This window comes from Phascolarctos cinereus, unplaced genomic scaffold (genome assembly GCF_003287225.1).
Source record: "Phascolarctos cinereus isolate Bilbo 61053 unplaced genomic scaffold, phaCin_HiC Scaffold_4;HRSCAF=312, whole genome shotgun sequence".
In the NCBI taxonomy this organism is placed as follows: Eukaryota; Metazoa; Chordata; class Mammalia; order Diprotodontia; family Phascolarctidae; genus Phascolarctos; species Phascolarctos cinereus.
Window position 1 is genome coordinate 220,590,720 of NW_027555847.1, and position 13,877 is coordinate 220,604,596.

General features: G+C 38.3%; 1 protein-coding gene across 2 annotated transcripts in view; it reads right to left on the reverse strand.

The window, feature by feature from the left end:
• SNX8 (sorting nexin 8) overlaps positions 1-13,877 on the reverse strand; it is a 52,692-nt gene that overhangs the window by 4,754 nt on the left and 34,061 nt on the right. For both annotated transcript variants that reach the window (XM_020975248.2, XM_020975250.2), the window contains exons 5-9: positions 7,477-7,557; positions 5,869-6,029; positions 5,098-5,230; positions 1,831-1,899; positions 286-435 (exon numbers count right to left, since the gene is read on the reverse strand). In XM_020975248.2, the coding sequence (XP_020830907.1) occupies positions 286-435; positions 1,831-1,899; positions 5,098-5,230; positions 5,869-6,029; positions 7,477-7,557 (594 nt within the window). The remainder of the gene's footprint in view (positions 1-285; positions 436-1,830; positions 1,900-5,097; positions 5,231-5,868; positions 6,030-7,476; positions 7,558-13,877) is intronic.

Consider the following 13,877-nt stretch of genomic DNA (forward strand, 5'->3'; position numbering starts at 1 on the left):
ACAACCCTTTCAGATATCCACTACTCAGCACATCGACATACCACACAATTCCCATTGTATCACCAGCCCTGCTTATTAACTACATTTTGGGGGCTGTTCATACAATGGGGCTCAATTGGAGAAATCCAAGCTGATTTTCCAGCCCACAGGAAGTCTAAAATTCCCTCTCGCCTATCTCCTGCCCTGCTTCATTACAGTCTGTCTGTCTACATATCCTAAGTCTGTCTCCTAAGGCTGCTTTTCTTCTACCATGTCATTTTGCACTCTTGGCGGCCAGGCTGCTACCTCCACAATGCGAGACTCCAGCTGTTCCACACTCTCTGGTTCTCTATTCTGCACCGTGGCACTCATCATTTGCTTCTTCATCATGCTGTACTTGTGCAATGCTCGCTGGTGCTTGTGAAGCACACCCTTTTCATGTCTTTCACAGAGATCCTGGAATAGAAAGGGAAATAAGGCATACTCACTAACACCCTCTCCATCCCTCTACTAAAAGCCAGATTGCAGAAGAACCCAAAGACAAAATAACTGCACAGGTCCCCTACTTCTTCTACTTTCATTTCATTTCCTGGGGAGGAAAACTGCTGGCAAGGGAGGACAGAGTGGAAGGGTGTGGAATATAGAGCACTGTGTGGGAATTACACCGATTTCCAGAAAATGACTTTAAAATAATTTGATTCATTTTGTGCTCACAAAAATGCAGAGCAGGGCAGAGGATGAATCTGAACCCATAAAACCTCACAAGGAAATATTAGCTTTAATTTGACCCAACACTCTCATGATTTTTGTGGAGAGTTGACCATGCAAATCAACAAAGGTCCTGAACTCTGGTCCTAAACAGTCTGAGCTTTGAAAGAAAGTCAGACAAAGGATAGAGAAGTTTAATAAAAATGAGATGTGCAATCCACAGCCTACAGACATTAGTTAATTGCCACCAGAATTTTGAAGGGCCAGTATCCAAGTGAAGAAATACTGAAGACTTTCTACATTTTTCTTGAGGCTTTTTTTGCTTTTGGATGAGGCAGTCAGGGTTAAGTGACTTGCCCAGGGTCACAGAGCTAGTAAGTGTCAAGTGTCTGAGGCCAGATTTGAACTCAGGTCCTCCTGACTTCAAGGCCAGAGTTCTATCCACTGTGCCACCTAGCTGCCCCTTACTGTAAGGTGGTTTTTTTTCGTGAGGTATTTTAACCCAATGTATCTTGGAGCATCCCCCAACTAGGAATCTCATGAAAAGACACAGACACAGAATCTTAGCATTGGAAGGGATAGCAGAAGTCATCTAAGACCTCAGTTTAACCTAACCACCCACGTAGTGATCCCATCTGCATTATCTATGACAGATGGTCAACCACCTTGTGCTTCAATACTTCCACTTGTGGGAACCTCAAATTGTTTTAAAAAAGAAAGTATGTCTTTATTGAGTCCAAATCTGCCTTCCTATAAAATATCAAACGAGTTCTGCCTTCCAAAGGTATAGAGAAAATGTCTAATTCCTCTTCCTCATAGTATTTTTAAAATACTTAACAATTATTGTGTACCTCTCTCCCACCCCAATCTTCTCTTTTCCAGGTTAATGATCCATTCTTTCCTTGATCATGTATTATGAAAGAAAATCTGAAATCCAGAAGACTATGGGCCAGAATAATGCAATGAAAGCAGAAGTGTCCTGGGGAGTTCACCACGGATATGATGTTATGTTTTACTCTCCATTTTGCTCTAAGACTGACTTCTCTACTAGTTTTCTATTCCCTGAAAAAAGTCACACCCTGGAAAAGTCACAAGACCATTCTGAGAAGCTCTCTCTCTGGCAAGGAAACAGACAACACTCACTTTATAGGACTGGAGCAAATCCAAGAAGAGATTCAACTTCTCCACCACATCATTCTCTTCCTGTTTACCCTACAAAACAAGGGGTGAATTAACCAGCACATCCGTCACACAGATAAACCCAGTCAGAAACCCATCATTAAAATTTCTCAAACTTACTTGTTACCTAGAGCCTCTTTCCAAACCCCATCTAGAGTCAGCCCAGCGTCTTCCTTTAATAGAAGCTAGTTTAGGGGGCAGCTAGGTAGATAGAGCATGGGCCCTGGATTTAGGAGGACTTGAGTTCAAATCAGGCCTCAGACACATAACACTTACTAGCTGTGTGACCCTAGGCAAGTCACTTAACCCCACTGCCTAGCCAAAAACAAAAACAAAAAACAACAACATAATAGAATCTAGTTTAGAACTAGAGGCTTAGACCTTAAAGATCTTAGTGCAATCCCCTCATTTTACAAATGAGGAAACTGAGACCCATAAAGGCTAAGTGAATTGTCCAAGGTTCTATTGGTAGTAAACTGAAGAAGTGATATTTGAACTTAGATTCACCAACTACAAATCCAGAGCTCTTTTTACTAGACAGATGCCACTGCAAACCAGCAGTACGGCACACTGTCATCGTCCTCATAATGCTACAGAAGGCAGGATAAGCATTGGGAGTAAGTCAAATAAGGCAAGAGCATTACAGCTGACTGACAATATGAACAGTCTTGGCTCTAAAATAGATGCCTGTCCATTTCTGCTCAACACTTTGCTATTTCAGCTTGAAACTTCTACTGTCATCTTCTTAATCTCCAAACAAAGGCAAAAGGAAATATAAATCATTATTTTAGTTCCATTTGACTGAGCTCTTTGAGAGCAGGGACTATTTTTTGCCTTTCTTTGTATTCCCAGTATTTAACACAGTGCTTGTCAAATACCGTGCTTAATAAATGCTTGTCTACTTGATTAGTTTTTTTTTTAGAAAGGTAATAACATTATGTTATTTTCAGAGTGACACAAGAAAAAGAAAACACTTGCCCGGAAGTCAGGGTCAATTAACTAGCTATGGGACCTGAGGCATGTTAAATTGGTACCAATGCTCTAGGCCCAAAAACATTAAGTAGTACAAAACTGCTATTCAGGCCAATGACTGGAGCTTTCAAGTGGCTCGGAGCAACAAGAGGAAGAAAGAGAAGTGGATAGCACCCACTACTCCTAGTATCTTACGCTAAAACAGATCCATGGTGCTCACATAGAACAATCAGCTACAATATGGAATCCTTTCTTTCTACTAAGACTTTGTACATGAAACTGGAGATAGATCCCAAGCAAAAATACTTCCATTTCCATTCCAGACACACCTAGAGCCACATCCACCAGCTATCACCACACTATTAATCCAATGTGCTACAGAACAGATTGAACTCTATGCTCTCTGATGTCCCTTCTACTCTTCAAATCTAAAATCTACCTCCCAGTGAGTTCATCTAATAAGGCTTAATGGAAAAAGTGAGATGTTAAGAGATATGTAAAATATGGAGAGGAGAGAGCTCAATAGGCTGGGAGAGTACATAGTATTCCCACCTTACTTGTGAGAGAAAACTGAAGGACTTTCTTACTGGCCTAGAGAAGATGGCTAACTGCAGCTCTTACTTCGACTCCTACAATTTACCAGTGAGTCCAGTTTACATACAGATGCTTTGAACCATAAGGCCATAAAATGTCAGTGTGCCAGTTGCCTTCAACAATTTTCAAAATGCCAACTTTATAATTAAGAAACAGCTATATACTTCTAATCAGAATAATTTCCCCCTCATCGTCATGAATTTTATTGTAACATTGCTAAAAAGTTCTAAGGGTGCCAATTAGAGTACAAAATACTTTGGAAAATTTTCTATAACGTATACAGCAGTATTTCCAGAAGAATATACAGCAAATGACATTTCACTTCCTGGCTGTTCCCCCTAAAACTCAGCCTCCAGGCATTAAGAATCAAAACAGACTTTACTATGTTAGAAACCATGAGGTTAGAAGGTCCCTGAAAGATTATGTAGAGCAACATCCTCATTTCACAAACAAGGAAACTGGAGCCTAGTGAAGTTATGGGCATAGCTGAGAGTCATCCTGCACAAAAGACACTTAATATATCCTTGACTGAATAACTGATAATGGCAAGGCCAGGATAAGATTCTCCTAACTCCAAATTCAATGCTCTACCAACTATGCCAAAATGCTTCTTGTTACCTAAAATTAAAGCAAATCCGCACTTCTCCATTTCTATTTCCAAACTCTCCAAAGCAAGGAGGCAAACTGTGGGTCTACAAAACTGCAGAATTAAATCTGATGGCTACTGGCATAGGCAGATCCCTAAAGTCAATGTTATGGTGAATATTTAAAGGGAAAGAGAAAAGATAAACACAGTAACAGCAAAGCAGGAAGGAAACCCAGGACTTTCCAGGGCCACAAACAAACCCAATTATCTCTTAATCATAAAACTCACCAATGGGCACCCAACCATTAGACGGGAAAGCCACCAACTCTTCAGCATATGGCTCAGATCATGACACTTCAGTTAATCGCAGTTCTTATTACTTAAGTTAACTATGGAATTAGGAAGTCAAAGATGGCAGCAGAGCTTTTAAAATATTCAAACATAATCTGCATTATTTACTGAAGTCAGAGCCACACATTTTGGGAAAGAGAAGTAGACTCTGTCTCCTCCAAAGTCACACAATAGTTTTATAATAAAATAAATACACAGATGAACCTTGTTTATTTCTCATATCCTTAAAGTGACAGCCTTTAAAATTCTATATTGATTTCTAAAAATAGCAAATGGCTATTACAAAAGCATTTTCAGTAGTTTAATTGAGTATTCAGGATCAAAAAAAGAGGCAACACTGGGGGCTTAGTTACATTCCGATGAGCTAGGTCACTGCCTAACCTAATACAAATTATACAGACAGTAAGTAAACTAGAAAGCTCCAGGTTCATCAAGGAGTAACAGTCTAGAGATTTCAAGGTTACATTTTCAAGACTGGCTTATGCCTTCTAACCTCTGGCAAAGTAAATTCTCTTAAGAAATCCAACCCAAATTTATTTTTGCTATCAGCAAACAGCTGAACTGGCACATGCTAAGCTACCTGGAATTTATAAGGATTACACAGAAGACAGTTTTTCCCTCTCATTGGACGAAAAACTTTGAAGTCTACCTAAGAAAGAGACGTTCCTAAAGACTATAATAGAGAACATTCCTTAAAAATAAACACCCAGAGATTCTAGATAACTTACCTGTTGTGCAGCTTTATCAGCTAGCAGTGCAAATTCAACAGATAGGCCTTTCAAGGCCTGTTTTAGCGTCCCCCATGTGCTATTACTCATCGTGGCCCAGGAGGGAAGTGGTGTTGTGTCAGATCCTAAAGCACTGAGTACAAGAGGGAAGAAAAAATTTTCATTCATCAAACCTTTAATTTTACTAAACAAAAAAGTTTGATGACTGACATGGTCATATGCACACACATATTCAAATGGATTTGTGGGCTCATTATCTTCAGAGATCCCTCCAATGAGTTAGATAGCAGCCCATCCACGCTTGCCTCTCTTAAGCTACTCTTGTTTATGCCCTCTCATAAATTCAGAACCAGGGGTCCACCCAATATGCTGGAGGCCTACTTCTCTTTCCCCCAACATCTCAAGGAGACCACTCTAGTTGCCTCTAAATGAAGAAATGGTCACTCTTCAGAACATTAAAATGTACATTCTCCCTAAGTCACCCAATTATGAGATACTTATATAATGCTTTACATTCATTATTTCATTTGATACTCCTGAGAACATTCTGAGACAGCTACTATTATTATTATCCCCACTTTTAAGATAAGAAGACTAAGGCCTGAATAGGTTAAATGACATGGCCATGGTCACAAAGAGAACAAAATGGAAGGCAGGAGATGAACCCAAGCCTTTCTTGACTCCAAGCTCAGCAATCTTTTCCCCAGAGAATGCTCCTCAAACTCAAAACATCCAGAATTTCCCACTGTGGAGCTTTCTTCTACCACCTGCCTTAATTCTTTCCCAAATATGAGGAGGTCAGCAGCATTGTCAATGGCTCGGGATGCAATCCTTTCAGCCCGATCTCTAAGTTTATAGAAGCTATTATAGATATTTCTGATGAGTTCTCGACTGGCAGCAAATTGTGCCTGGATGTCAGCTGGGAGGAAGTCCTAAAACAGAGAAAAAGCAAGAAAAGAGAACAAAAAAGAATTGTTAGTGAAACTGAAATAATTCCCACAAGGTATAAGTTAATAAAACAAACATATCACCAAGAGAGACATTAAGCACTCCTTGGTCTAGCCATACACAAAGCCAAAGTCCAATGAATAAAATCTGAAGGCACTTCCCTAACCCCACATTTCTTCTCCCTGATGTCTCTTTTTTATCTCCTAAAAGAGGAGAAAGACAAATCACATCCTGCCCAACAAAATTACTAAACTAAACAACCTTACAAGAACACATTGGTCTCAAAAAGCAATAGAAGTGTTCAATTTGAAGTAAAACATCAAAAAGCACCCAGTGAGCCTCAAACTTATAAACAGCCCCTTCTTAGGTTCTTTACATGAGAAAGACTTCTTTTCCTTCCTCTCACTCATTCTCCCTCCCTCAGCCCTATCCATATCATAAGCCATCTGGTTTATGAATTCTAACCTAAGAACTTAAATCCTTTTTTTTAATAATTTATATACTATTTTTTAATTTACATTTTAAAATTTAAACGATTTTCTGGGAACAAACTCTGTGAGGTAATGATGGTTCTTTTTTATTAGACGTGAATCTATTTAAAAATCTCCAAAAAGTCCAAATGTTCATTTTTTAAGGGTAAGCCACAAGCTCATTTTAGTGAAAGCAAACTGAATATTAGTTATTTTGCAACATCAAAGTGATTCCATGAGTCTACACAGCCTCCAAGTCTCTCAGACCTTCTATGTGGAGGTTCCACTGAATTCATTACAATAGCGATGGACATTTTATATTCGTAATGATCCAACATCCGTGCAATACTTTCATGAGACACCCCATGTTTATTCCTCTTTTCTAATTCATAGGATCAAATTTCCACCATGTTTCAGATTTGTGGAACTCCACTCGTGTCCTTCGCCTATAGCCATTTCCACATAAGGTTTCATTTCCCAAGCTTGGGTATTAGTGTTGTCTATTATAACTGGAGATCTTCCCTGATCAATAGCTCTCTTTGCTCTGCTCTGGTTCCGGTTATGGGCATCACCAAGTTATCTAACGTTATACGTATACCCACTTCAATGTCGAAAATCACCATCAGTGCTGAAGACAATGCCACCACGATTCTGACCAAGCAGAACACTGTGAGGAAGGAGAAAAGCAAGCCTGGGAGGTCTGGGTTCTCCAAGCTGACTGCTGTGGATGAGCCCCTGGGGCTCTGTCCACAGCCGGCCCTAAGAATTTAAATCCTTAAAAACAAAGTGAGTTAAGAAAGAAGAACAATGATAAAGTATAGAGATATGTTTGGGGTTTTTTTTGAAAGTAAGGAAGAAGTTTAGGACATAGTGCTGAATCTGAATTGCTTTTAATACAAAAGATAACTTGCTCATTTATATTTTGGAATAAAGAAGGAAGAAGTCACAATTAAAAAGATACCTTGGCTCGAGTAGCCAGTTTACAAATCATGAATTCATCTCCAACACACTGGACTGATTCCTTCAGTTTATTCTGTATATCCTGGAAAAGAAACAAAGAATATGCTTAATCTTCTATTTGGGGAAAAAAAAAGGCAGGAGTGGGGGGGTGGGGGCGGGGAACTGTCAGAGTAATTTACCAATAAAAGGAAAGATACAGTCTTTCCTTCAAGAGAGGGAAGCTGTTTCCCTTTCCATAAAAAAAGCAGTTTTTTTAAAACATCTGTTCTTCTTTAAATTTTTAACTGAACCTGTTACAATCAGAGCAGCTATATGGAGATATGAAAGGCAGACTCAACTTTAGCATTAGTGAATAGAATGCCAACATTTGAGTGCAGGCAGGATTGCTTAGGACCAGCACTTCTTTGAAGACAAAAATGCATTCACTGGATCCTATGAGTTTCTACATGGAGCAATAACGACATGGGAACACTGCATACATATGACTAAAGCAAGAGGCCTAGTGAACACCATAACATAGGGCATAACCAAAGGAAAAAAGAAAGATGAAATCATCCAGGAAAAACAGTATAGAAACCATTATTCAGGTAGTCTCAGTGAAGTGGGAAAGAGCAAGCAAAGCTTCTCCTACTGATGACTGACCAGCATGAGGGAGCTTTCTTAGTATATTAAAAATCAGTTCCTAGAGCTAACTTTCATTTCATTAAAGCCCTACGTAAAGGCAAGGCATAAATAGTAATGGAGGCATCTAGGTGGCACAGTGGATACAGACCTGGTCCTAGAATCAAGAAAACCTGGGTTCAAATTTGGCCTCAGACACTTACTAGCTGTGTGACTCTGGGCAAGTCCCAAAAATGAGAAACCACTCCAAGAAAACCTCATGGACAGTACTGGCGTCCACGAGGTCCTGAAGGGGCAGATACGACTGAACAACATCTTTAACGGCAGCAATGAAATGTGTTTAACCTATTTTTATATACTTAAACACGGTCTTCCTATTTTACACGCTACTGTTTCTTTCTATCCACTTTCCTGCTCATCCTCTCCTCTCTTCTTTCCTTTTTATGCTTCACAGCTCTTACTAGTCCTTTCACTTCGCCTTCAAAAAAATTATAGTTAACCTGATGGTTAAAACACTCAAGTGGCTTTCAATACAGCAAAAAAAAAAAAATCACCAGTTGCTCTATGGTAAGTACTTTGGGGTGGGTTACAAAAAAGATAACACATAAGACACATTACCTGCAGCTCTCTTCAGCCAGCTATAGAGTTATACTTTATAGGCCAAAGCCTACCTCTGTCCCTTCAGTAAACGGAAGAAAAATAGGAAGCTAAGGTTTTTGTTCGCCTTGTCTTTCCTTGTACCATATAATACCAGTTTTTCTTACAGTAGGAAGAAGGAATACATTATAATATATTATATATAATGCTATATATTATATATAACATTATGCACACAATATATTAAGGAATATATTCTAAGGAGCTCCTTCCTGGTCTTGTCTGATCCATAGCAAGACAGTATTCTCAACAGCTGACTTTATTGTTATAACAAGGGAAAAGTGCTTCCCAAATAAGCCATTTCTTTCCTCAACTGCATATTTTAATACTGAAACAATTACACACCCTCCCATGCTTAGAAAAAGATTTTGGGAAGAAATCAAGATATCCACAGTCACGTGAAAAAATACTCCTTACCAACAATAAGAGACAAATTCAAATGAAAACATCTTGGAGGTTCTACTTCACACCTATCAGACTAACAAAGATGACCTCTCCTCTCCTCTTCTCTCCTCTCCCATTACCTGAGGGTGTTTTGCCCAAAGGAAAGTAAATATTGATGGCCAAAAGCTACCTAGTTAACTAGGGGTTTACTGACTAGATTTCTTTCTCAAAGTCCAAGCCTTAAAACTCAATTCACTCAGGAGCTCAGGGATTGGACAACAATTGGTCCCTGCCCAAGCACCACTTAAGGGTTATTTTTTGAGCCCCTCTTGCTCAGAGCGAAAGTAAATAGTAACACTTTCTCTTTTGGCCACCAGCCCTGAGGGTCTTTCCCCTCCCAGTTTGGTGTTTTTTTTTTTTATTATTATTAAAGAGGCCATCCCATGACTCACTTCTTAAAGAGGCCTATTCCCGGAATGGGTGTTGCCTCACTCAATGTGAGAACCTGAAAAGACCTTAGCTTAAAAGGCCCAAGCTCTCCCACTGCATCCTGGGCCTTCTCCAATCATCCTGATCTATATCTTGCCACTGGACCCAGATGGCTCTGGAGGAGAAAGTGAGGCTGGTGACTTTGCACAGCCCTCCCTCACTCAAATCAAAGTCAACTGCAAGTCATGTCATCATCTCCCTGATGTCATGATTCTCCTGACAAACCAAAACAAAGGGATAATGACAATTACAGAAGGGGCTGGCTGTAGGAGGATGCTAATGCACTAGTTTTTCTTTGTTTTGTTCAAACTCTCTCCCTCCCTTCCCACCCCACACTAGAGAAGGCCAACATTCTATAACTTAGTCATTCACAGTTATTCTTTAATTAATATTGGTGTTAATGTATACAACGTTCTCTTAGTTCTGCTTGTTTCACTCTTCGTTATTTCATTCAAGTCTTTCCATGCTTTTCTAAAATCAATCTGCTCATCATTTCTTACAGCACAGTATTATTCCATCACAACTTGTTTACGGCATCTCCAACTTCTAGTTCTTAGAAACCACAAAGACAGCTGCTATAAATATTTTAGAATATGTAAGTTCTTCTCCTTTTTCCCTGATCACCTTGGGAAAAAGACCTGACAGTGGTATTGCAGGGCCAAAAGATTTTATATTTCTTTAGGGATAATTTCAGATTGCTCTCCAAAATGGTTGGATAAGTTCAGAGTTCCACCAACAATGTAGTGTCCCAATTTTTCCACATTCCTCCCAACATTTGTCATTTTCCCCTTCTATTACTTTGGCTGATCTGATAGGTGTGAGATGATATCTCAAAGTTGTTTTAATTTGCATTTCTCTAATCAATAATTATTTAGAGCATTTTTTTATGACTCGAAACCTAGAGGTCCACACGTGGCCCACAGGTTCCCTCCGCCCCACTAGGTCATACATCCATTTTGACCTTATGTTGGTAAATGGTGTCAGATATTGGTCTATACCCAATTTCTACCAGACTACTTTCCAGTTTTCCCATTAATTTTTTACTAAATACTGAATTCTTATCCCACAAACTTAAATATCTGTCAAAATATAAGGTTACTATAATCTTTTACTACTGTGTGTTGTATGTCTACTTCATTCCACTGATCCACCTTTCTACTTCTTAGCACCAGATAGTTTTGAAAAGTATCATCTTATAACATAGTTTAAAATCTGGTACTGCTAAACCTCCTTTTACTTTTTTTTTCACTAATTCCTTTGCTGTTCTTGACCTTTTGTTTTTCCAAATGAATTGTGTTATTTTTCATAGCTCAAAAAAATTTTTTTGGTAATTTAATTGGGATGGCATTGAATAAGTAGATTAATTTAGGTAACTGTCATTTTTATTACATTGGCTCTGCCCACCCATGAATATCTAATATTTCTCCAATTACTTAAATCTGACTTCATTTGTATAAAAAGTGTTTTATAATTATGTTTATGTAGTTCCTGGGTTTGTGTTGGCATGTATACTCCCAGGTATTTTATGCTGTCTACAATTATTTTATATCTCTTACTATCTCTTCTTGAAGGGCTTTGTTGGTGATATAGAGAAATACTGATGATTTATATGGGTTTATTTTATATCTGCTAGTTTGCTAAATTTATCAATTGTTTCAGCTAGCTTTTTAGTTAAATCTCTAGGATTTTCCAAGTATCATTATATCACCTGCAAAAAAAAGATAGTTTTATTACCTCACTGCCCATTCTGATTCCTTACATTTCTTTTTCTTTTCTTATTGCTATTGCTAGAATTTTTAATACAATATTGAAGAATATTGGTGATGATGGGTATCCTTGTTTCACTCTCGATCTTACTGAGAAGGCTTCTAGCTTATCCTCATAACAAATAATGCTTGCTATTGGTATTAGGTAGATGTTTCTTATCATTTTAAGGAAAAATCCACTTATACCTATGCTTTCCAATGTTTTAAATAGGAATGAATGTTATATTTTGTCAAAAGCTTTTTCTGTATCTACTGATACAATCATATGATTTTTGTTATTTTTCTTACTGACATAATCAATTAGCTTTCTTTATGTTAAACCATCCCTGCATTAATGGTATAATACCACTTGGTCATAATGTATGATCTTTGTGATATATTATTGTAGTCTCCTAACTACAATTTATATAGTATTTTTACATCCATATTTATTAGTGAAATTAGTTTATAATTTTCTTTCTCTGTTTTCGCTCTTCCTGGTTTAGATGTCAGTATCATATTTGTTTCATAAAAGGAGTCTGATAGGACTTCTTTGCCTATTATTCCAAATAATTTATTTAATATTGGACTAATGCATTGTTAATGGAACTATAACTGGTACAGTCATTCTGTAAAGCAATTTGGAACTATACCCAAATATCAGTAAATTGTTTAGATCCTTTGATTCCTAAATACCACTACAAGGAATATATATTCCAAAAAGACCAAAGAAAGAAGAACAGAACCATATGCACAAAAATGTTTGTAGCAGCACTTTTTTTGTTGTTTGCAAAAATCTGGACACAAAGTGGGTGCCCATCAACTGGAAAATGGCTGAACAAATTATAGGATGTGAATATAATGGAATGTTCTTAAACCATAAGAAACAACAAAAGGGACAGACCCAGGAAAAATTGCATTAGCTAATACTGAGTAGAATGACCAAGAGAACAACTTATAAATGACTACAACATTGTAAAAAAAACCCAAAAAACCACTTTTGAAAGACTTAAGAACTCTAATCAGTGAAATGTCCAATCTAAAACAATGATGATGAAGCATGCCTCCTACCTCTTGGACTTGGATTCAGAAAGAGACATATTTTCCGATACATTTTGCTTGACTACATTTTTGTTACAAAGGGGGCTCAATGGGGGAGAACTGTGGAAGGAAATTGGGGAGTGGTGATATAGAGGCTTAAAAAAAGAAAATAAAGAAAAGAGAATCAATGACACATATTAAAACTACACTGAAAAAAGCAGAAGGAAGTTCAAAAGGGGACACAGACAAGCAAGGCAATGTTGTTACTAGTCTGTTAGATACATATTTTTAACACTGTACTAGAGATTCACATATTCATAGGCAATCTCCATTTTTTGACATTGTATTTGGAAATGTTCATGTTTGTTGATGATTTTTGGATAACAGATTTTTTAAAAAAGATTTGGAACTATCCTTGTAATCAGCTGCTTTCTCAGTTAGCAATTCTATCTCAATAAGAACTAGACTCCTTTCTTTAGGTTCTTCCTGTGTTGACTGGTCTGACTTCAAATTAAGCTGTATGATTCTAGTTTAGATGCAGAAAACTCCACATTGAATTCCAGTTGAAATGTACACACACACACACACACACACACACACACACACTCACTCTGTAGAGACATAAATACAGAAACATAGACATACATATCCATGGATGTTCCTCAGTGTCAGGAGCTCTCTGTAGTGAAACACCCTCTACCCAACACAGACAGCTCAGCAGCCACTGGGTAGCTTAAGAGTATCAGAGTTGCCTGGAGCACTGACATGAAGTGACTTGCACAGAGTAACACCAAGAGTTTGTGTCACAGGAAGGACTTGAATTCATGTCATCTTGACTTGCAGACCAGCAAACCATGATGCAACATTGCCTCTTATAAATCGTAGATGAGAGTATGATCTACAAAACAGTAACTGTAAGATACCAACTTCATCATTTAAGCAAAATGGCTCTCTCCAAAGTTATCCATGATCTCTTGGCTGTCTAATTCAACGGCCTTTTCTCAGTCACCATCCTCCTTGACTTCTCTGCAGCCTCTGACAGTGTTGATCACTCCTTCTTCCTTGATACCCTCTTCTATCTAAGCTTTCTGGACACCACTCTCCACTGGTTTTCTTCCTACCTATCTGCCCGCACCTTCTCTGTCTCTTCCAGAACATACCCTCCAACATGCCCTCGGGATTCTATCCTGGGCCCTCTTTTCTTCTCCCTCAATGCTACTTCACTTGGGGATCCTATCAGCTCCCACAGATTTAATTACCTGCTTTTATACTGATAAATCTCAAATCTATGGTTCCTGCTCCAAACTCTCTGCTGACCTCCAATTTCACATCTCCAACCACTTTTCAAACACTTCAAACTGGATGTCCAATAGATACCTGAAACTAAGTATGTCTAAAACCAAACTCATTATCTTTGCCCCAACCCCCTTCCCCTCCTACCTTCCCTATTACTGCAGAGGGCAAC